The sequence below is a fragment of the Corvus moneduloides genome, chromosome 15 (genome assembly GCF_009650955.1).
Source record: "Corvus moneduloides isolate bCorMon1 chromosome 15, bCorMon1.pri, whole genome shotgun sequence".
NCBI lineage: Eukaryota > Metazoa > Chordata > Aves > Passeriformes > Corvidae > Corvus > Corvus moneduloides.
This window is the reverse complement of record NC_045490.1, coordinates 1,490,957-1,515,204: the sequence shown is the minus strand read 5'-3', so window position 1 is coordinate 1,515,204 and position 24,248 is coordinate 1,490,957. Positions and strand designations below refer to the sequence as shown.

The window sequence follows — 24,248 nt, the reverse complement described above, 5'->3', positions numbered from 1 at the left end:
CTGGAAACCCTTCCCCAGTTTAGGATCCCATTTTTCCCCACACTGGAGTTCCTGAGCCATCTCTGAGCACTCCCAGGCCAAAAGGCAGGAAAGCTGCTGCTTTCTTCTGCTATGAACTCAATAAAAAGATGCAAAAGCTTTTAGTTCTTTCAGGCTTTGTAGAACTCTTCCTGAATAAAGCCCCAGTTTATCTCCTGTCAGCACCCAGTGGCTGTTGAGGGGCTGAAGGGAGCTCTCCAGTTGATGGGTCCTGGTTTTGGGTGTCCCTGTCACCCCCTGACAAGGGGTTGAGTTGGAATTGCTGAACTGGGAACTAAAAGTGGAAATCCTGGGCAAGGGGGAGGCTGCAGCTGCTCCTCACACCCTGAACAGCTCGGAGAGAGAGCAGGGGCAACATTCCTACCTCCATCAACTCCTCACAGCTTTTCCTCAAATAAAAACACTTCCAAAATCCTCTTCTCTTTGAAACCCCAGCACTGATTTTGCCTTCCTCCTGAATCAGAGGGAAAAGCAACCCCCAGCACGGTGAACACGAGGCTTTGTGCCCCCTCTGCTGTGCCCACACACACTCTGGCCTTTCTCTGTTTACCATCTGTACTATTTAGATGACATTTCCCAGGCACCTGAGCATCTCCCAGCTGGGAGCTCTGCATCCTCTTCCAGGAGGAGCTGGGGGAAAAGCACTGCCAAAGGCAGCTCAGACTCATTTCCCAATCCCCACCTGCCTTTCCCAGCTGAAGGGACCTGGAAGTGCTCATTTTTCCTCAGAGACTGTGAGAGGAGACCCCTCTGACTGTGCACCTGCACTGGAGCGACAGAACCCAACCAAGGTTTAACTCACCCCGTGTTGCTGGGTCAGGGCCGACCCAGGGAAGAAATTCCTGTTGGATGTTTCCCCAAAGCCACAGCCAGGCGGCGAGCAGGGCACAGAGGTGATGCAGGCACAGAGTTGCCTTTATCATTTCCTTACCTTGTAGGTTAAATGTTCACCAGGCTGCCTTGGAGCTCCAGCAGAGCTTCCTTTGCTAGCCAGATGCAAACATCCCTGGTTTTGGGGGCTGGGAATGGATCCCAGTTTGTACCCACAGCAGCAGAGCAGAGCTGAAAGGCTCAGCTGGAATTCCCTGTGTTGCAGGAAGGTGGGAAGAGCAGGATCACTGTCCCCTCACCTGCAGGGACAGCAGCTGCTCCTCCTGCTGCACACCAGGGACAAGGGGGGAGGAGAAGCCTGGCACAGAAACATCTGGGATGCTCCAAGGAAAGTTCAACGGGGCAGAGCCAGGGAAGCCCTCCCTTGGCATGGAGATTGAATAGAAGTGCCCAGAACAGCCACAAGATGGAGAGAGGGGGAAGCTCAGAGGCAAAAGATCAAATCCCTGGCAGATCCCAGCTCCTCCCTCCCCCAGAGCCCTCAGGGATGGACACAGTGGACTCAGGCACTGGAGTGAAATGGGTGTCACATTTCAGAGGTCAAAACTACTGCAAGGTTCAACTGCTTCCAGAAATATTGAATATAAACAAACACTTTATTTGTGTAAATACTTCTGCAAAGGCTGGAGTTAGGAGATACCAGCCAGAGATCTGGCACAGTACTCCAGAAACTCAGGAACATTTTCTGGATTAAAATGGTAAATCTGACAGAATCAATGACTCAGAGGACTTGAAACACTTCTAGGAAGGGTCACAATTGTTTTGGCTGAATATCACTGAATACATTATCTATTGTTAATTAAATATAAGGGTTATAATAAACCACTGACTGTGATCCTGCATTAAAGCAAATTTAAAAACATTCACATTCTCTGGTGTTCCGTGCTGCACCTCCAGTCAGCACAGAGCAGGTGAAGAAATGCTGCTACCCCAAATCTCTTGCTGCTCCCATGAGGCACCATTCTCCTCCTCTTACCCCATGTATTTCTAGTTCCACGTTATCCCAAGAATTCCCACAGAGAGGCAGAGAAAACCAACACTGGCTTTGCTGTTTGAGCAGTTTGACCTCAATTTTACAGAGCTAAACGTCACAGAAATCCCCAATAGCCACATTTACCCCAGATTCAGAGAATCACCAGCAGGATAATGAGCAAAACTGGATAAAATGCTCTAAACTGTACAGATTTTACCTCAGGAAGTGTCATTTTTTTTAGGCTGGGAACACCAATTTTAAACAAGCATGGGTGAGAGACCAGGCCAGAGCTGGGAATTCAAGCAGCCACTTCCAGAGCTGGGAATTGGCCTCTCCAAGCCCTGGGCACCCTGTGAGTGCATTTTTACACCTGCACTGACAGCAAATCCCCCCCAGACAGACCCCTGTGGGCACCATGAGCACCTTTCAATACACAACACACACACATTTTGGGGCAAATAGCAGCAGTTTTTACTGACCACATGGCAAATGTGCATTCAGGAGTGAGCACAACCCAGCCCCAAAGCTCCCTGGCTGTGTCACATGGACCCTGTGCAGCTCCACATCCCCTTTTCTACCTGCCTGAAGGGAAAGCTCAGCTTCCAGCCAGCCAGAATGGGCAGATTTATGTTCAACAGGGTGGAACCAACAATCAGCAACTTGATTTCCATAGTACAGAGTTAAATACACCACAAAAATGAAATCTAACAGTACAAAATGCTTGAGAACATTCTGTTTCCAAGGTGCTAAACATGGGGGGTTCCTTCCCCCCAAAAAATGGGTTGGATACCTCTAGAAACTACCACAGATCACCAAATTCTCTACATTTTTTTTTCCCTGCTTCTGGCCTTCTTTGCAACAGCTGGAGAATATTCTGACCCTTCCAAAAATGCACACAAGACACCAAGATTGTGCTCAACAGGTTTACTCAGACTGGACTCTTAAATGCTCAAGAAAAAGGCACAGATTAAAAGAGACTCTGATGACTCTTTTGAACACAGCAAATGGAATTGTTGTTTGTGAGGGAAAAAAAAATACTGCTATGAATTGCATGGGCTGAAAAGTTCAAATCTTCTTCCCCGTTCCTAATTATTGGCCTTCATTAAAATGGAACTTAAATTAAATTGTATAAACATATGAAATAAAGTCTCCGTATTAGGAAGGTGGTTTTTGTTTGTTTTTTTCCTCTATGTACAACTCTTAGTATACAATTTGTACTTTCCACTTTACATTTAACTACATCCTCCTGGCCAGAGGGAGAGCCGAGGGCGCCTTGGTGGGAAATGCTTTGCATTTGGAAAAAATCCTGCTTTTTCTTGGCCAGCAGTGCCAGGGGGAGGGAGGGCAGGCTGGGGGCACCCCTCAGATGTAATCATCCTCCACGGGCTCCCCATTGACATCACAGTAGTGGATGAAGATGGCCACGACCCTCTGGAACACCCCCTTCCTGACCTGGCGCAGCTCCGAGATCTCCTCGCCGATGGTCTCCATGCAGATGTCAGCCGAGAGCTGCCCCTTCCTCCTCGGGGCGTAGATGGTGGCTGGGGAAAGACAGCAAGGAAAAGGGGATGTTTCTCCCAAAAATATTCACCAGCCAGGCTGGTTTTGCATTCAGGCTTGGCAAAAGAGGCAAAGGGAAGAGTCTTCCCCTGACCGGGAATGTTCTCTCCTGCATTCCATGTATTTGAAAGTTTTCCATGGCTCCAATCCTCATGTCCAAATGTCTGGGAGTGAAATGAATCCCAGGGCATCACAAACCCTCTGCCTGAGGCCTCTCTGACTTAATTCCAGGTCATCCATTACTTCAATGTTCTATAAACAACAGCAATTAGGGATAAAGCAGCAGCACTCCCCTTATTTTTCATGGCTTTAACACCAGGACTCTTAATATCCTGACTCTTTAATCAAACACTTATCAATTTTTGGTAATTCAGGCCTCATATTGAACTACAAGCATTAAGTCAGGCTAAAATAAAATTAAATTACATCAGTCTAAAATAAAATTTTAAAAAGAAATTAAAAAATAAAACCAGAGAAAGGTATAGCAAAAAAAAAAAAAAAAAATCTCTTCCTTATCCTCTTGATATTCCTGAACTGGAGCTGGGTAAGAATATCCAAACCAGGATCAACTAAAAATACCTCTAACGAAGATTGCAGGATGTTCCTAATTAAGTAATGGAAGAACATATTTTTCTCTGCTACCCAGCAAGGTTTTTAATTGAGCCCCAGGCACTGCCTACCATCGTATTTTAGCAGACAAGCTCCTAAATAGAAAGAGCCACATCTACAATGAATTCTAACCCACATAATCTCCATTCCAGAGTTTTCAAGTAGTTTTTAACTCTTTTATGTCAAATTTCTGTGAGTTTTCTCACTTCCCTCCAGCTTACCTTAACAACAGATCTACCAAAACCAGCCAAAGGACCAGAAAACTGAAAAAGAAAGGGATGCACTGCCAAATAACCAAGTGGTGTGAGGAATCCAAGCAGGTTACTCACTCCTCTCATCATCCTCAAAGTCGTATCTGGCGTAGCTGTTGGGCTCTGCTGTCCTCAGGGACCTCAGCCAGGGGAAGTCAGTGATCATAGAGTAAGGAGCACCATCCACAATACCTGGGATGAGGATCCAGAGAGGAAAACATCACCCCTGCAGCACCAGCACTCTTAAATCCACAAAGCATCTCCTCACTTTATTCCCCCACTGAGCTGAGTTGCCCCTCTTTCCTCACAAGGAGTATTCTCCACATCTCTGGTGACGAGGCAAAGCAAGAGGCTGAGCAGGAGCCCTCAGCTCTCCAGCAACTCTCACCTTCCAGGGTGTAAATGTCTCTGCCCCAGGGGTACTTGGGGTATTTCTTCAGGTCCTCTTCAGTCCTGGTGGCCTCAGGGAAGAACTCGTATTTAATCAGCTCTCTGGAGAGAAGGAGGGAGAGGTTACAGCCAGGAAATGGGAGATGGGAGGGAGGAAAAACCAAATGGGAAATCCTAACACACAACGTTTCCTTTAAGGAGCCTGAATCCGTGGAAAAACTCCCCCAGGACCCTCGCACCAAGTCAGCATCCATCCCTTCACTTGGGAGAGCAACCAGAGCCAACAGGGACAGGTTTAGAGCAGCTGGATGAGAGCCACTGGCTACAATTCCCTGCTGCTGGGAATTTTCAGGAGCTGACACTGACTGAACATCACCTACCACAGAAACCAACACTACTTCCTGGAGCAAATTCCTTTTTAAAAGTAACTTGTTTTCAGCTTTGAAGATTTTTCTCAGCCATCCCAATGACTTCAATGTACGACTGCATTATTGCTGGATGAACGTGATGAATTATGTGGTTATTACTGGAGAATTTATAGGATTTCCCATATGGGTTTACAATCTGTTTTATATTACATGCATCTTGACACTGGAATTTTACACTGCACCACCCAGAATTCAACCTTCAGTAGATTGGATTTTTTTTTTTTAAATTTGGGTGACAGAATAGAGAGCAAGGCTGGAACTGCAGCTGCTCCAGGACACCTTGGCAGAGTCCCTGGAGGGCAAATACTCCCTGGTTATGGCCAGCACTCCCCAGCTGTGGTCAGTACTCACTGGCCATGGTCAGCACTCCCCAGCTGTGGTCAGTACTCACTGGTTATGGCCAGCACTCCCCAGCTGTGGTCAGTACTCACTGGTTATGGCCAGCACTCCCCAGCTGTGGTCAGTACTCACTGGCCATGGCCAGCACTCCCCAGCTGTGGTCAGCGCTCACTGGTTATGGCCAGCACTCCCCAGCTGTGGTCAGTACTCACTGGCCATGGTCAGCACTCCCCAGCTGTGGTCAGTACTCACTGGCCATGGCCAGCACTCCCCAGCTGTGGTCAGTACTCACTGGCCATGGCCAGCACTCCCCAGCTGTGGTCAGTACTCACTGGTTATGGCCAGCACTCCCCAGCTGTGGTCAGTACTCACTGGCCATGGTCAGCACTCCCCAGCTGTGGTCAGTACTCACTGGCCATGGCCAGCACTCCCCAGCTGTGGTCAGTACTCACTGGCCATGGTCAGCACTCCCCAGCTGTGGTCAGTACTCACTGGTTATGGCCAGCACTCCCCAGCTGCGGTCAGTACTCACTGGCCATGGTCAGCACTCCCCAGCTGTGGTCAGTACTCACTGGTTATGGCCAGCACTCCCCAGCTGTGGTCAGTACTCACTGGCCATGGTCAGCACTCCCCAGCTGTGGTCAGTACTCACTGGTTATGGCCAGCACTCCCCAGCTGTGGTCAGTACTCACTGGTTATGGCCAGCACTCCCCAGCTGTGGTCAGTACTCACTGGCCATGGTCAGCACTCCCCAGCTGTGGTCAGTACTCACTGGTTATGGCCAGCACTCCCCAGCTGTGGTCAGTACTCACTGGCCATGGTCAGCACTCCCCAGCTGTGGTCAGTACTCACTGGTTATGGCCAGCACTCCCCAGCTGTGGTCAGTACTCACTGGTTATGGCCAGCACTCCCCAGCTGTGGTCAGTACTCACTGGTTATGGCCAGCACTCCCCAGCTGTGGTCAGTACTCACTGGTTATGGCCAGCACTCCCCAGCTGTGGTCAGTACTCACTGGTTATGGTCAGCACTCCCCAGCTGTGGTCAGTACTCACTGGCCATGGCCAGCACTCCCCAGCTGTGGTCAGTACTCACTGGTTATGGCCAGCACTCCCCAGCTGTGGTCAGTACTCACTGGCCATGGCCAGCACTCCCCAGCTGTGGTCAGTACTCACTGGTTATGGCCAGCACCCCCCAGCTGTGGTCAGTACTCACTGGCCATGGTCAGCACTCCCCAGCTGTGGTCAGTACTCACTGGCCATGGCCAGCACTCCCCAGCTGTGGTCAGTACTCACTGGCCATGGCCAGCACTCCCCAGCTGTGGTCAGTACTCACTGGTTATGGCCAGCACTCCCCAGCTGTGGTCAGTACTCACTGGCCATGGCCAGCACTCCCCAGCTGTGGTCAGTACTCACTGGCCATGGCCAGCACTCCCCAGCTGTGGTCAGTACTCACTGGTTATGGCCAGCACTCCCCAGCTGTGGTCAGTACTCACTGGTTATGGCCAGCACTCCCCAGCTGTGGTCAGTACTCACTGGTTGATGTTGGCTATGGTGTCCATCCAGCTCCGTACCCGCACCTTGTTGCGGACGTTGGGGGGGTTGCTGAACTCGTGGATGATGCAGATGTGGTAGGGGTAGGGGCCACTGAAGATCTTCTGCTCCAGAGTCAGCGTGTCCACCTGGGGACAAAGACTTGTGAGCACCAGAAACACAGGGATGGGGCTGCAGAGTCAACAGCAAACAGACATCGACCAAATCCCCAGAAAATGCAGCAATGAGAGGGAATTTTAACAACACAAATAAACACAGGATTGAGGGGAGCCAAACTTCCCCAGTGCAGCTTTGCCAAGTCAGCTTCTTGAGTACTGGAATTGGATGGGAAATGTCTCATTTCTGATGTGTTTCCCAACTCCAATGTGGAAATAAACTCCATACAGGTAAAGAATGGTCTAAAACTACATTCACTCCTCAGAATTTGGCTTAGGGGAAGGGGATCAGTGATTTGGATTTTTGTTTTCACCTAATATTTTTACCATTGTCCTCTAACATCTAAAGCAAGAGGTGTAGTTTCAAAGCAAAGCTGATTTCATGGATTTTATGTCCAGTCAATTTTCCCTCCTTGGCAAACCAAGCCAGGAAAAGCAGGAGAGGAGCAGCACCACAGAGGGATAAAGTTAAACATTCCCAGCCTTCCAGGTCTTAAATTAAGCCCTCATAAATCCTCATCAGATGATTTAAACAACTCCCTAAATGTCCCTGTTCCAGCTCCTGCACAACCTGGGAGAGGAGAAGGTGGCTCCCAGTCCCACCAGTGTCCTGCAACACTTCAGCATCAGGAGGGGATGGTGCCTTCAGTATCCCGAACTCTGGTGCTCCTAAATCTAACAGGACATGGGTTAAGGATGTCAGATCCCTGTGCCTGATGCTCTGCTCACACACAGCTCCAAGGAACACCCAGGTTCTTACAGCTGGAGTGATTCAGTTGGAAATTAATTCAATGCATCCTATTTTACACTATTCTCTAATGCAATGAATACTGGAGAGAGCGACTTTTAGTATTTAATCTATCAGAGTATCTTAAAATCCAAGTAGCAGATTCTGCAATAAAAGCCTTGCTGGGCTTTCAACAACCCAATTTCGGAGTTGTGTTGTTGCAACATTTCCTGCCTCAACTGCAAACCCCCTCCAGGCAGAGCTCCAGGGGTGCTCCCAGAGAATCCAGGCTGGCTCTGTACCTGCTGCATGGGACGAAGGTAAATGATCCTGTTCCTCTCTGGGGGCATCCTGAGGATCTGATCCAGGACCTGATCCATGTTGAGCTTCTTGCACTGGGCGTAGTCAAAGCGATTCACAACGGGGGCGTTTTCTACCTTCAAGTGTTTCAACACACGGCACCTTGTAGCTAGAAAAGAGCAAATAAAGGTATTAAAAGGAAATGAAAAACCTCAGGAGCCTCCTGTCAGAGAATTTCAAGGCTGGCAGGTTCAAAAGAAGGCAAACAAGTGATATAAGTACCAAAAAATTACATAAGTATAGCAGATATAGCCCAGCTCTTCATTTTTTCCATATTATCATCAAACTTTTCAGCTGTGAACTTGCCAGAAGTGGCCTTTTAAAAGGCCATGTCAAATATAATCTAATAACCTTTTTCTCCCTCTGTTTCCTTTCACTGAAATGGTCTGTGGGCTGCCACAACTTCCAAAATCAGCTCAACCACGGAGGATAGTGAAGCCACACAGTGGAAAACAAAACTGTTTCCCTTCTAGCAACGCTGCTCATGTAATCAAAATTTCCTTCCAAATCAATGTGTGCTCTACATACTCTGGAATAAAGAAGTAATTCCTTTATTTCTGCTAAGTAGCCAGATCTCATGTCAGAAGAAAAGGCCTTCATTTAGATGTTGCAGAAAACAATAAATGACCCAATCCAGGAGCAGTCACAGCCCGGCACGTGAAACCAATGTAACCTAAGTGCCACCACTGAAAACAGATTTTTATCATGTCAAGGAGTAAAAGTACCATCCTGTCAGCTAAAAAATCTACAGGAGCATGAAGAAATGAGAGAAAAAACAAGGTACTCAAACTCATTTCATCAACTTCTAATTATTGTATTGGCACTCTTCAATAAACATCTCATCTCCCTAATTGTCAGATCATTTCAGCTGTTGATTTTCAGATATTAATCTTTATTAAAGCTGTTATAAGAGACATGCAAAGTGGGAAGCAGCAATATTTGGAGTTCTAATTCATCAGCAATGCAGCTGATGAATACAAAATGAGCAGTGGCCTGACTTGAATTCTTTCAGGAGTTTCCAATAATGCCACAGGGAAGAGGCAGCCCTGACACGAAGCACATACCATGGATGAACATCATTTTGGGGCAGTCTTTCAGCACCAAATCTGTTATTCCACAGTTGGTTAGTGTGATTCCTACGAGGTTTTTGGATTTCAAAGTCAGTACCTGGGGAAAATGGAAAAAAAAAAAGAAGAAAAAAATGTATGACAGGGTAAAAATGAAGGAAAAATAAACTGAATTTTACAAGATACAGGAGGATATTAATTAATGTAATACAGCTTCAGTTCCCAACAGGTGCTCATGGTGATAAAGCTGCAGGGAGTGAAGGAAAAGCCCTTACCTGAACATGATCATCCTCAATCACGGGGTCACTGGTACTGGTGGATTTGTCAGCTGTCCTTTTCCTCTTGGTGGTTTGCCTTGGCTTTGGCTTTGCTACTTCTGGAAACAAAAACATGGAAAAATCTCTCCTCTGCTCCATTTCAGGACAGCTGAGAACAGCCCACGAGAACTTTTCCCACACAGGTAAATCCAAACACCTGCCTGGCTTCAAAACAAATCTCTCCTTGCTCAAACCCCACTGTCAGGTTTGTGCTCAGAATTATTCCCATTAAATAACTTCATAGGGGACAACCCAGGAATGCTGAACCTACAGTGCAACACCACAGAAAGATGTGGAGCCAGGAAAAGGAAAGAAGATTCATGGTTAGGTTACACTTGGTTCTCTGCAGGAAACAGAACATCCTTGACAAATACAAGACCCAAAATAGCTTTAATGTTTAAATACTAGAAATTACCTCAAACTACTGGAAAATCTGTTCTTTATAACTGTCACTAAGTTTTTCCTAATATTGCAAAGGATGCCCAGGTATAAAATCCTTTAATGTTCCCAAGCTGCACCAGGGACCTCAAATTCCTGCTTGATTTAACAGAAGAGTCTTTGAAAAGAAATCACCACCAGCATTATTTCCAACAGGAGGAGAAAAAAAATTCCCTAGAATTAATTCTCTGTCATTAACAGATCAAAATGAGAATTTATTTTACTAAAACTAAGCTTTATTTGACTTAATTAAAACATGCCATGTGCACAAAGATCCCCAATTAATTACTAGTCATAAGGTAGAAAACAAGACATTTTAAATTTAATAGCAAGGTCTCTTCTTCAAATCTGAGCTGCATCTACCTGCAGAACCTCTGAGGTGATTTAGGTTTTGTTAACACTTGGGAGCATTAAATAAACTGGAAAAACACCAGGATATAAAGTGTTTGAATCATTCCATGTTAACAGAGGCAGGAATTTGCTCTCAATCTTCCCTTGCCTCCAACACTCACGGTTCTGTAAGCAGCACATTTCATCTTCCAGTTTCATTTCACCTGCCAGATATTCCCAGCAAAGAATCCTGGATATATGAGCTTGTGCCAGACTAAGGTGATTATTTTGGAAAGGAAGCATATTTGAAAGAAACAGCAAGTTCCCCTCTCACATCTGTTGTTTTCTCCCTTCATTCCAATCCTTCAGGGGTTTTATTTTATGTCAGATGAGCAAAACAATAATGTGAAGGATGAAGGTGTTTAAAAAAAGGACAATTTTCAGTAAGTTTGACCACCTTGCCTTAAACACCTGGAAGCAGCACCCAGTGCAGGTCCAAAAGCCTGGCTCAATTATAATTATGACTTTCTTTATTGGTTGATAAAGCACCAGCTATAACCTTTGCCTTCTTGTTCAGATCTAAGTGTAGCTGCTGCCTTTCCAGGGAGGATTTTAATGAGGAAACATTCATCATGTTTCAATGAATCACAGCCTTCACAGGCAGACAGAGCTACCAAAAAACTGCATTTGCTTTCCAAAGGAGTAAAGCAAATACTGGTTAGAATGTATGGAGAACATCAACAGAAAGCTGCATGGAGGAAAAAGTCAGTGGCACTTTCAGAGAAATCTGATTTCACCTGGTGATGGCACCTCTGTTCCATCAAGCTCTGACCCTTTCAAACCACTCAGGTTTAAATCCCTGACTAACAAGCTCCACATCAGAGCTCCCTGGGGAGCTCAGAGCTGTCTCACGGCAGCACTGCAGTTACTCAGCCGTTACTCTGTGTGTAAGTCCTACCTGGCTCTGACACCAGAGGCACGTGGGACAGCCTGCTCCTGGCCCTGGTCAGGGGTCTCCGAGGATACTCCTCCTTGCAGTCCAGCTCCCAGCTCGGGGGCTGCGTGCTCTGCTCCTGGCTGCCAGCCCCACAGGCACTCCCACTAGTCCTGTCATCCCCGGGCTCTCCTGCAGCCCCACAGTCTGGCAGTGTCCTAAGTGCAAAGTCTGGCCCGTCCCTGCAGGCTCCACTCGTGGAGGGGCACTCCCCATCACACCCCCCGCTCGTCCTGTGCTGCGCGGCCCTGGAGGAACACCGGGAGCAAACGGAGCTCTCCTCAGGCTCCCTCTCACTGGAGCCTTCCCTTTTGCAAGGAGAGCAGCCACAGTGCCTGGACTCCTCTCCAGCTGCTGGGCTGCTGCCAGCAGAGTGGCTCTGGGCTGGCTGGGCACAGTCAGGACTGGGAGAAGCAGCGCTGCAGGAGCTGGCTGTTGCCGTGGATCCCGGAGCGCTGCTGCCGTAGGAATCCTTGCTCTTGCTCCTCTCGGGCATGTCACTGGCTGCTTTCATGTCAGCTTTGATCTGCTCGCTGGTCACCTGGCAGCCCTTCTCACAGCTGCTCTCCTCACTGGGGAACTGCTTGGCCTGGCCCCCGTGGCTGCTGCTGCATCTCTTCCGCAGGGGAGTCTTGCCTTTGCCGCTCACTGCAGGAGCGAAGGGAGGGACAACAGTGAGAAAACCTCAAATCAATGTCAGTGTTACTCTGCTGAAGGCTACTGAAAACACATGAAAGCCCAGAGGCCAACGACAATCTTCCCAGGAATGGGAATTATTAGTATTTGTAGCTGTTGCTGCATCTTTGTAATGTCCTGCAGCTATTTTTGGAGACGTGTGCTGGAGGGTTTGTCACATAAATCTGTCAAATTGTCCCAGAGCAGCTCACTGTCACACAGGCACAACAATATGAAAGGCACACTGACATCAGAGTCAAAGAATATGCAATGGTTTGGGTTGGAAGAGACCTTAAAGCTCATCCAGTGCCACCCCTGCCATGGCAGGGACACCTCCCACTGTCCCAGGCTGCTCCAAGCCCCAGTGCCCAGCCTGGCCTTGGACACTGCCAGGGATCCAGGGGCAGCCACAGCTGCTCTGGGCACCCTGTGCCAGGGCCTGCCCACCCTCATAGGGGGGGATTTTTTCCTAATATTTAATATAAAGAGGCTTCTATTTTCTTAAAGGTGAGGAATCAAACAGGAATGGAGACAGGACTGAAGTTCACATTTCAGCAGCAACCCTCAGCTCCCCCTCCTGGGTCTGGGCAGTGCTTCCAGCAGTAACAGCAGCCTCAGCTCACAGGTGAATAAAAGCCCCCACTGAGCAGTGTACAAATCATAACAGAACTTAATCCCAGGATCACTGAAGTTGGAAAAGCCCTCCCAGCTGTGCCCGATGCCCACCTTGTCCCCAGCCCAGAGCACTGAGTGCCACCTCCAGCCCTTCCTTGGGCACCTCCAGAGATGGGCACTCCAAACCTCCCTGGGCAGCCCCTGCCAAGGCCTGAGCTCCCTTTCCATGCAGAAATTCCTCCTTAACACCTACTGTCTTAATCCTCTTAGCTCATTACATACCCCAAACCCCAAATCCCCAATATTGGCAGTACAAATGTCGATAAAAATTCTGTCCAAACACAGATTATTTCCCCCCTCAAACCAGAACTGACATCCACACTGGGGGCTCACAAGCATGATAAATTCTGTCCACTTGGGAATCCCAAAGAGGAGCTGCAGGTTTCTGATCAGTGCAGCACCACTATTTCTGTTTCTGTACAACATCTGTGATTTGAGCTCAAAATATGTCCTTACACCTTCACTCTACATCCCAAACTGAGCTAGAAATGAACCTGAACCAGATGGAAAGACTGAAGCTTACAAATAAATGTTGCACACCTGAAGGTTCTCTGGTTTCCACTGGATCCCTGCTCTTCTCCTCCCCATCTGAGTAATTCTGTGCAATGCTGTTGGAGATGCAGGCTCTGGAAGTGCCCATGTTTTCCTCTTCATCCTCACTGTCTGAATCATGGATGGTAATTGGAGCTGCTTTTACAACAGGTTGAATTCCACTTGGTCCTGAGAAGGAGAATATCAACAGTTCATGTACAAATTAACCAAGCATGGATTAAAGGGTTGAAGAACTTTCTGCACTGCTTGAAAAAATGGTAAGAAATTAATTTGAGCCAGTTTAACTACCCATTCTGTGGCTCCCTCATTAAAATCTAAATGGGAGAAGAGCAAAATAACTGCATTTCAGCATTAAAGCATTCTGGTTTGGAAGAGAAGAGTGGCACAATGGAATGCTACTTCAGGTTGTTAGGATATTCAGTAGAAAATGTTATTGTCCAGCAAAAAGTGGCAATAAAAGAAATCAAGACTGCCTTGTGCCAGTAATACAAATCCAATTAACACTGGAACCAGTTGTGCTGGCTTGAGAAAAAGCAAAAAAGAACCCAAGTGCTGCAGTGAAAGAAGTAAGGCCATGAACACCAACAGAGCAACAGGACAAGCTCATTCAGGCCTTGACTTTCACTATACTGAGCACAAAAATCAGGATTTAAGGTCAAGGTATTTCCCTGCATATGTGAGGAAAACTCTGGGCTGTAACACAAAATAAATTAAGATATGCTAACATCATCATTCCAAACCAGACAACCCAGCTGAAGCAAAACCAGACTTACAATGGAAAATGAATCCCTCAGGGAGATACCAAGAGATGATTTCTTCCCAAAGCCAGAGTTACCTGCTTGCTCTTCATCCACCTCCATGGGAACAACAGCCTGGCTGGGAGCTGGCAGCTCGTTCTGGGCCTGCCCAGCAGCCACCCCTTCTTCCTGTGCCACCTCCTCCATCTCATTCAGAGCTGGAAAGGGCAAGAGGAGGTCAGGGATAGGAAAGAGAATGAAGAGAGCCCTCAAGCACCCACAAGAAATAAATAATAGCTGCCTTGATTCCCTTGATGAGCCTCTGGGTTGCACAAAGTCTCTCACAGATTTGTTCTACATCTCTGTAGCTAAAGCCCAGCCTAACTTTTGGGGTTTAGTTCACTCAGATTTTCCCCTCCTCCTCAAAAGTTTTGTTCTATGCAGAGAGCAGCATAACCAGGATTTACATTTTCATTCCCTCCAACGACTTCAGTCTTTGCTGGGAAATATTAAAAATACACCAGCAGCACTGGGATGTTCTCCCAGCTGTGCCCTGAGGAGTCCTGGCACTTCCCCAGAGGATGTCACACGGAGCCTACAGCTGCAGTGACAGCCAGCTCTGCACTGTGGCAGCTTTTATCACCCAGATGTGGCACAGGAAAGATTCAAACTGCACACCAGGAGCTGAAAGAGCAACGAGCTTTCAATGCATATTCCTATCTTCACCAGGAGCCTATGTGAGGGGGAATGCAGATAAAATCACCCCTCAAAGTACCCCAAGGATTACCCTCAGCTGCAAATCTCCCCCAAAAGGTGCCCTGGGATTACCCTCAGCCCCAATCTGCTGCTCCTCAGCGGGGCCCTCCTGGCGCAGCTCGTTCTCCTCGTTCTGCTCGTTGGGGTGCTGGTGGTTGTTGTGGTGGATGTTGGGGTTGTTGTTGTTGTTCTGGTGGTTGTTGTTGTTGTCATTGTCATTGTTGGAGTTCTGATTGCTCACCAGGGCAGAGGAGACCCCAATTCCTGTGCCTGCACTTAGGCCCACACGAGCACAACCCTGGAAACAAAGAGCAGGAATTCAGATTTGAAAACATGGATTTGTTATGTCAACATTCCCTGATGGCAACAGGAAGACCACTCTGCTGGAATTGTCTGTGAAAGGGAAGCTGTCTCTCAGATTTCCTGACTGCACATGTCCATCTTCAGGTTGGCAACTCAGAAAATTGACAGTTAAACTCCCAATGAAAGGGAACTCCTCAAGGCACTTAATTTTAATCTATTAATTGTGTTAATCTGTTAATTTGCTGTGGGATCATTACATCAACAGGAACAGCAGATCAGAGTCTCCCCAGCACACAGCAGCCTCAAGGCACCATTAATGACCACAGGAAGCAGGTTTTACATGGGCCCTTTCCATTCCATGCCAGCAGCTTACCAAGGATTTGTGTTACAGTGTGGGAGGGGACAACGTGAAGAAATAAATTCCTAAGCTTTGAAAACACTTCAAAAGGGAAACTACCCCCATTTCACCCAGTAAAAAAAATCATAAAAACCTCTTAGTATTGTAAAGAGAGGCCTAGGAAGAAAAAATAATATCCAAAGCAGGAGCACAGTGAACTATCAGCAGAGATCTTGACAGAATGAGTGAGTTTTATTTTCTGGTCACACGTTCACTCCTTGCCACTGCTCCCATCTGCAGAAGCAGCACCACTTTCCTCAGCAGACCATGCTAAAAGCAACTGCAAACCAAAGTAATTTCTTACCAATCTCCTTAAATAATGACAACTTTGAAAAGACTGCACAGCAGCAGGAGCACACCGGATTGCCAATGAAACAGAAACAAGTACAAATCTTGGCAACAAGAAAAAGCCAAAGCATCCTGTGGAATTTACCTTTGGAGGCTCTCTAAACATCTGGTCCAGAGAAATAAACTCCAAGCTTGGCAGTAACTCGATGAACTGACTGAAAGAGTCCAGCTTGATGGCGTGGCACCTCACCAGGGTCAGGTCAACCAGGCGTGTCCACCTCGAGTGATCTGGGAACACAAGAGAGGCCGTTCCTGAGGGATTCCCACCTCACTCCTTGTTCATTACTCCCTTTTCAGATCTGAGAGCAGCATCCTCTGTATCTCCATCCTGTTCCCAGCATCACCATGGCCCCAAAGCAAGCATCATCTACTGTACTTACTAACAACAGAACAAGCAGTACTAGAGCAGAGAAATTCTGGTTTAGCACAGAAATTCATAGAATAGCTCTGAAATTTCAAAGGTGTGCAATACCTGTGATCCAATTATTTGGGTTATGTAGATGTGGGCAGTTGTAAATGACCAGATACTTGATGAAAGAAAAAACTTCATTTACAGCTTTCATACCAATATCTGTAATAATTCCTGGGTTTTCAACCACATCAGCCAAGCCGTACCTCACCAAGTCCGTACTCGTCATTTTACCTATAAAAGAGAGAGGAGCAGACACAGCAGTAAATTTGCCTTTTATAGCAGGATTTTCTAACTCCTTATTGATCAGATCATTCCTTTAATAAAGCTGAGCTTTGCCAGTTTCAGGAAGTGAGGAAAACCGGATTTGGCTGTATGAGATCAGCAGCCTCAATACGTGCAACATTAATACTCTTATTAATCACCGAGAACGCGATTGAGAACAGAGCAATTTATGTAATCCTTATGGTTTTTATGTACATAAAAAGTGTCATACACTGTAGTAAAAACTCATCAACGTAGCCTAGGTGAAGAGTTTCAAACTGTGGGAATTCCAGTTCAGCCATCTTCAAAGCAGAAAAAACACCATCTTTGGTCAAGGAAGGCTGGATCCGCACTTCGTGCAACCTGCAGGGAATTCAAAATTGCTCCTATCAAAATTCAGGCCACAACACAGAAAACACTCCAGAAGGTGCCCTGTCCTAATAAAATCAGAGAATTCTTCCAGCAATGGCTGGATTCAGAGGGTATTTGCAGTTATTTTAATCACAGAACACTCCTGTTATGCAAAGTTTAAACGTGTATTCCTTAGACTTTGACAGCTGTTGTCTCTTGGACATCATTCCTAAGACATTTATTTTGAAAAAGGAGAAGCAAAGAGACATCTGAAGGGAGGTACCTTCGTGCAGCAGTTATGATGAGGTAGCCAAGATCCACTTCAAGTGCATTCTTGCAAGCTCCCAGTACTATAGTGTGCAAATTCCTGAAACCACCTGGCAAATAAAGAACACCCTTCTTACTCTTCAGTCTCACACCACAGCCTTCAGCCCGACACATTTGCACCAGTGTTGTCTTGACCTTTTTTAGCAAAGCAAGAAAACAAATACTTGCACCCAACTCCTCCAATCCTGGTTCTGCTCACCAATAAGTGCAGCTCATTAAGTGTTAATTGCAGTTAGAATATCAAAATTACACCCAATACAGAACATATTTAGCCCCCTGATGATAGTTCCAAACTTGGAAATAACAATCAGGAAAGGATATGCTACAGACAAAAAAACCTCCAGAATTTGCTAAAGCTTTAATTTATTTATTTATTTTTGGTGAAGTGTGAGGGATTAGGAGTTTCCCACCTGATCTCCAGCTGTCTTCTACCACGTGCTGGATAAGTCCTCCAAGAAATGGAACACGGACCAGTTCCAAGTGCTCCAGATTCCTGGCAGAAGCCAGGCCTGTCACCAGGGGAACGTACTTCAGAGAGTTTGTGGGTCCTGCACACAACAAGGCCAGAAAGACAAAGCAGATTGTTCACTTCTCCCTGAATTATGCCATGGAAGAATCAAAACACATCCACACACGTCCCTCCAGAGCAGGAAGTCAACAGAAGCACACAGCACCAAGCAAGGGATAGGACAGGGAGAGATTTCTGTCCAACACCACAAATCAAGCAAGGGTTGATCTCAGAATGTGGAATTCCAAGACTTTAACAGAACCAGATTTCCTACATGCTCTACCATCCCCTTCAGACAGGAAGAATCCCTCTTACCAGCACAGTTCCTCATGACAAAAGCACGTAAGCTGATACAAAGGAAATCTTTAAAAGGCTGTGGTTTGGTGAGTCTCACCCACTTCAAATAAAGGTGCCTCAGCATTGGGATACAAGGAATCTCAGGGACATTCACCCCTAATAATACATAAACAAAACAAACAAACATTTTAAACAAGCTTTAAACCATTCAGCTGCATGACAAATTGCTGGCTTTCAAAAGGAAGCTTTTCTGTGCTTTGTGGCAAGTGAGAAAAGCTGTGAACACTTGAAACACAAGTTCTTCGCCTTGGTTTGGCAATAATTCTTTAGAACTTGCCCTCTGCACTTGCTATCAGATATCCAACTAAGAGCTCCAAGATGCCACAGCCCAAACTCCCTCTCCTCAAAAGAATTACAAATTTGCAGAGTTTCAATGCCTTTAAATCCACCTGTGTTGAAGCCAACTACTTCACCACGACCACACTCACCTACTAAGTGCAAAGTCTGAATTTTAGCTCCTATAGGAATTTTCAGCTTGTTCTCAGGAGGAATTGGAAAAGCACCATTACGATTACGAAACTTCCCTAAAATGTGGACTTGGGGCATGTATGTCCAAATAGCTTCCACCAGCTCTAAATGAGAGGTCTCAACACCCTGGATAAAAGGAAGCAAAGCAAATGCTCTAACACCAGTTCAACAACAACATCCTCTTTACCATGTAAACTACAGAATGCAAGCTTAAATCACTTAATTTCTAGCAAGACTTGTCTTTTTAAAAGCAGAGGGATCAGAGCTTTAATTCACTGCTGGGCTTAAGAGCACCTGGGATTGCCAGTGATGCGACTGAAAACAGCTGTCATTGGCAAATAGGGTCACAATTAACTGCTCCCTGTGCAGCCAGGTCTAAACCAAAGCCCCGGAAGCACCAAGTCCTTGTCACAACTTTTAACAGTGCTGAAGGAGGTTCTCTCCCCAGCCAGCCACTCACCAGCAAATTTGGACAGGCCTGCAAAGCCTCTAAAACTCCAGGAATGCTGAAAGCTTCGTGGCCACGGACTCGGCGCCTTTCCAGATACCTGGGATGAAGACCATAAAGTTGTTCAATGTCTGGCATCTTCCTCAGCAGCGTTAGGAAGCTGGAATCAGTGAAACCTAAGACGACAACAACACATTTGGTATTGGTGTGGCAGCAGACACTCAGCTGCGAAGGGAAAGCCGAACACACTTCTCTCTGTATGTGGCAGTACCAGTTCTGTGATGCTGAAAGATGCACTTGGTGAAGCAACAGCTTTTCTTTTACTTCCACATTCTAGAAATCATGACCTAAATACTCTTCTGCCTTGAATTTTGCAGGTTTGCTACAGGTTTCCTTCAGTGGAGCAGCATGGCTGCAAGGGTTAACTGTGCTCTCTCCCTCCTCACATGAAGGCTTGTGTGCCTATTTTTCCTGGAATTCCATTTATCAACTCCATGGCTAAAAAAAATCCCAGCTGGGTCCCTTATTTCAGTTCATTATTCACCACAGCTCACATTTCTCACAGAAACAGGATGGTGTCTTAAAGCAAGGATTTATTTTATTCTAGTGTAGTTCAGCACATAAAAAGGATTTTAACTGGGTAAGTTGCCTGTATTTATACCAATTTTAGGTTAAGTCTAAACACTTGCCTACTACCAGCCCTAATCAATATCAGTCTGTAAGTTGTCTAATTTGTTTAGTTCTGTCCCCCACCAAATCCCAGCAGTGCAATTTAAACCCAACAGAAATCCTGGTACTCACAGGGTTCACCTAGATTGACACATTTATCTATTGATCTGCAGGTGACTCGAGGTGTGACATCAAAACTTATCCTCACATTGTTAAGTGCTGGCAGATGAGTTGCTCTCTCATTCCACTGCATTTTTTGCTGCCTGCATGCAAACAGCCTCTTCATGGCATAACCCTTGGATAAACTCCCTTCCAACAATCAGACAAACACAGATTGTATTGACAGGTGGCTACAGAGCACCCCCAGTCACAGAATCACAGAATGAACTGGGCTGGAAAAGACCTTTGAGATCATCAAGTCCAACCTATGACCTAACGCAGCAACACCCAAAATTTCTATTTACACACAGACAGAAACTTGGCAAACCATTCCTCAAGGCAGCCACCCAAAGGAACGGAACATCCAAACAATCTGAGGTTTCTTTGGTACAGGTAAGTGGCAGGGAGCAGCAGGGGGCTCACCTGTGGGCATGTACTCCCACCAACGCCCCGCACACAGATCCACCACCTTCACCACGCGCAGGTACAGCGTCACCGCCTCCTTCAGCTTCCGGGACAGGCATTCCATGCACATGATATCCTGCAAGGGAAGGTACCTTGGGAGAGCAAAAACAGCCCTGCTTTAGCACAGCTGCAGCCCTCAGCACCTGTCACAAGCCAAAGCCTGGCTGCAGCCATGTTGGGGTTTCTAACACTGCACGGTGGCTGCTCAAGCAGAATTTTCGGGCTGCGCTCTGATGAAATGTGGAGTTCTGCTAAGCAGAGTGACTCAGCAGTTTCTGACACTGAATGCAGAACATTCATACAAATACAATATTAAACACACAGATGAGTTAGTTCTCTAATAAATCATAGAATCACAGAATGTTTGGGTTGGAAGGGACCTTAAAGCACATCCAGTGCCACCCCTGCCATGGCAGGGACACCTTCCACTGTCCCAGGCTGCTCCAAGCCCCAATGTCCAACCTGGCCTTGGGCACTGCCAGGGATCCAGGGGCAGCCCCAGCTGCTCTGAGCACCCTGTGCCAGGGCCTGCCCACCCTCACAAGGAAGGATTTTGTCCTTAAATTTAATTTAAACCAACCCAAACCCTGCTGACCAAGCCACTTGCCTCAACAGGTTTAATTAAGTTACTTCTATTTTCTAGCACATACTGCAAGCTCAATTTCAACTATCGTGGAGCGTTTCTGTTTCCAAAGAACTTGTTGGTGAGGTGCTACTTTTGGATAATAGGGCTGAGTGAGCATCTGGGAGAATGACTTTGCTGCAGGGGAGGTCACATCCTCATCCCAGATCCCTTCTGCAGCTGCAACAATTCCCAATCATCTCAACTGTGCCCTACCCAAGGTGTATTTCTGCTCTAAAATCAATATTTATAACAGAATTTGTTCATTTATTTCTTATTCATTCTAACATTCATAAATTAATTTTCAGTTTCCAAATGAATTTTGGGGACTGAAAAAAACATTTGCCATCCTTTTTTATCCACCAATTCACTCGTGGCACATCCACAGTTTCCTGCGTGTCACATCCAGAGTTTCCTGCGTGTCACAAAAGTTTCCTGTGTGTGCAGCTAATGTTGGAAAAAAGGTAGAGAACTGTAAAATAATAAGCACTAAATAATTTCTGCCAGGCTGCTCACCTAAAGATGTGGCAAAGCACCTCATGAGAGAGTTGGTTCATGTAATCTTTTGGCTCCTCAGCTTTGGTAGAGCCTGCCCCTTCCCTGCTCACTGCGCTCGCTTTCACAGTTTTCCGCCGGGGCCCCATCTCTGCACCGAGTTCTGCTGGGAGGAAATGGGCACAGAGTTAGGAAATTCAGGGCAACTGAAAAACAACAGGGACAGAGAAGAGGAGGAAGCAGCAGTTAAGCTTCAAAAAACAAGTTGTGGTTTGATTAGACAGAAGGGCTCAGACATAACCTGCGGATGATCAGACAAACTGGACAGACCCTCTCAGCTGAGGGAGTCACAAAGAGGGAAATCTCCACAGGTTGGACCAGAGATCAGTTCTTTTGCTGAAGAAAAAGTCTTCAGACTTCAGAGATTCCACCCTGGAATCAGTCACAGGAAAGTTGTGCAGAGATCACCAACTCAGCACCAACGACAACGTTCCAGTGAAAAATAAAAGCCCAAAGTCTCTGTCCAGCAGGAAAATGATTTCTTTTTCCTTGTTGAAAAAATGGGCTCCTGCTGATCATTCTCCAAAAATGCCCTACTAAAACCCCTCAAACCAGCTCCTCTTCGAGGTGAGGACACCAAGGAAAATATTCAGGTTGCTGAGTTAAAGATCAAAGCCATAGAAAAACTGAGAGTCATTGTGTGAAAGCAAGGTGCAGGATCCTCTGCTCCTTGCTGAACTGTGTCCATCCACACTGCAGCACACACAGGCACAGCAGCCACAACAGCTCCTTTAAAAACACCCACAATTATAATGAGAAGCAACAAATAGGCAACTAAAATAAATATGAACTTAGTGCTAACAGAAAATCACCTTCTGCAGATGCTGAGAGATCCTTTCACCACCGTATCTGGCAAGGATTTATTTTATTCTAACATAAGGACAAGAACGAGGAGGGCAAAGCATCACCAGCTCAGTGAACCTGAGTTTAACAGGTTGGATGCCAAAATTCAGTGGATTGAGGAAAAACAACTGGTCAAAAAAGACAGATTTTGGAAAAGGCCTCTGTTGCAGCCTCCCTGTGATGGCAAAATTTGAAATATTGACAACCTCACTGTGGTCTAACTACTGCAAAACACGTGGTTTCACACATTTTGGGTGCACTCTAAGTTAATAACTGCATGTTGCCATGATGTGATTTTAAAGGGGGATATTCAAATAACTAAATCCCCACCTTGTGCCTGTGATCTCTGCTCCTCTGGACTGGGGGAATTCTCCAGCCAGGAGTGAAGACCCTGGGTTTTTCTTTTCCGGGCAGGCTGGAAGGGCTCAGTTTGGGGTGATCAACCTCATAAAGCCCCAAACTAATTATTTATAAACTGAATTCCAAGGAAAGCAAGCATTACATGGATTCTCAGGCACCTGGGATAACTCAATTTGAACAGAGGGCAGGACATAACCTAAAAAATCCCAGACTGACACAGCCACGAGCTGGGTACAATCCAGCAGGAAAGAGAACAACAGAAGGACTGGGACAAAAGGCAAGAGAAATAAAAATATTAACGACCAAAGCAGGAAAAATCCTGCTAGACACAACTGCAACAGCACAACCCGCCCCTGCCATGGAGGGGAAAAAGAAGGATTCGTCTCTATGAGTCTGCAGTTTCTGCACAATAAAAGCTCCTCCTGGGGCTATTCTGAGAGAACGAGCACAGCTTTAACACCTCATTCTATATTAGCGAGCTGACCTCATTTAAAAATAAAAAACAAACCTCCATAGCAAAGAGCTTTATATATTCAATAAACCAAATGGGATTTTGCGGCCCCCGCCTCAATTAATTCCCGACAATAAAGGTCGGATGAAACAACAGCACGACGTGCTCCATTCTTGATGAGCAAATACCCCACGGACCTTAAAAACCTTAAAGAACCACGGGGAGACTCCGCAGAAACGAAAACTGAGGAAAAACGCGGCGAGAGCAGCCAGGGCCGGCCTGGCAAGCGCCGGGTACAGAGGGGCGCTCCCTAAGGAAAGGGGAAAACGCGAGGCCGCGGTGATCTGTGCCCAGATAAGCGAGAGAAAGACAGGTTTCCCCCCAGCCCCACCGCCGCCGTTCCCTCACGGGGAGGCCCCCAGGGCCTGTGACAGCGGGGCCGGCCCGACGCCGCGGGGCCGGCAGGGGGCGGCAGCCTCCGTGTCCCCGCCCCGCCGCCGCCAGGGGCCGGGCCCGGCGCGTCCCCCTCCCCTGCCCCTCGCTGCCCTCACCTGCCCTCGCTCCCCTCGCCGCCCTCGCCCCGGTTGTGGCCGCGGGGGAGCCCCGGCCCCGCTTCCTGCGCGGCCCCTTCCGCCAGCGCCGCCGCGCTTCCGCTTCCGCCCCGCGCTTCCGCTTCCGCCCGCGCTTCCGGCCCCGCCCCGCCGCCATCTTGAGCGTGGCACCGCCCGGCCCCGGCGGGGCGAGCGCTGAGGGTTCCGGGGGCTCCGGTTCGCAGGCTGCGCTCGCTCAGCACAGAGCGAGAGGGATGTGATTCAATAAAAGTGTTCCGGCAGCGCGCAGTTACAGTCACAGCTGTGCTGAGCTGGAGGGACACACAGGAGTCACCGTGGATGGAGCTCGGAGCAGCCTCGGCTGTGGGAGGGGTCCCTGCCCGTGGCAGGGCTGGGATGAGATGGGCTTTAAGGTCCTTCCAACCCGAACCATCTCATGATCACCCAGTGCAGCTCCTGGCCCTGCCCAGACCCCCCAACACTCCCACCCTGGGCATCCCTGGCAGCGCTGTCCAAACGCTCCTGGAGCTCTGGCAGCCTCGGGGCCGTGCCCATTCCCTGGGGAGCCTGGGCACCCTCT

At 47.3% G+C, this 24,248-nt stretch overlaps 1 protein-coding gene across 5 annotated transcripts; it reads right to left on the bottom strand.

The window, feature by feature from the left end:
* Positions 1-2,812: 2,812 nt before the first annotated feature.
* Positions 2,813-23,765, bottom strand: FBXO38 (F-box protein 38). 5 transcript variants are annotated; one of them, XM_032124891.1, is made up of 22 exons: positions 23,669-23,765; positions 21,425-21,569; positions 20,245-20,378; positions 19,006-19,169; positions 18,506-18,671; positions 18,036-18,173; positions 17,623-17,760; positions 17,169-17,262; positions 16,767-16,897; positions 16,334-16,504; positions 15,947-16,089; positions 14,886-15,111; positions 14,156-14,275; positions 13,309-13,488; positions 11,383-12,066; positions 9,615-9,715; positions 9,337-9,439; positions 8,215-8,381; positions 7,013-7,158; positions 4,712-4,815; positions 4,402-4,515; positions 2,813-3,444 (listed from the first exon to the last, which is right to left on the bottom strand). In XM_032124891.1, exons 2-22 carry the CDS (start codon positions 21,550-21,552, stop codon positions 3,266-3,268), a joined length of 3,531 nt encoding a protein of 1,176 aa, XP_031980782.1. In that variant the 5' UTR covers positions 21,553-21,569; positions 23,669-23,765; the 3' UTR covers positions 2,813-3,265. The 5 variants fall into 5 exon arrangements, with proteins under 5 accessions (XP_031980782.1, XP_031980781.1, XP_031980785.1 ...); XM_032124890.1 differs by having other exon boundaries at positions 21,425-21,566; XM_032124894.1 differs by lacking the exon at positions 23,669-23,765 and having other exon boundaries at positions 19,006-19,093.
* Between the last annotated feature and the right edge of the window lie 483 nt (positions 23,766-24,248).

Coding starts and splice junctions, on each gene's coding strand:
- FBXO38 (XM_032124891.1), bottom strand. CDS start 21,552: ATGGGGCCCCGGCGGAAAACTGTGAAAGCGAGCGCAGTGAGCAGGGAA. Junction 16,898..17,168: donor ATCATAACTGCTGCACGAAG/GTACCTCCCTTC, acceptor AATTCCCTGCAG/GTTGCACGAAGTGCGGATCC. Junction 15,112..15,946: donor TGTTTAGAGAGCCTCCAAAG/GTAAATTCCACA, acceptor CTTTGTTTCCAG/GGTTGTGCTCGTGTGGGCCT.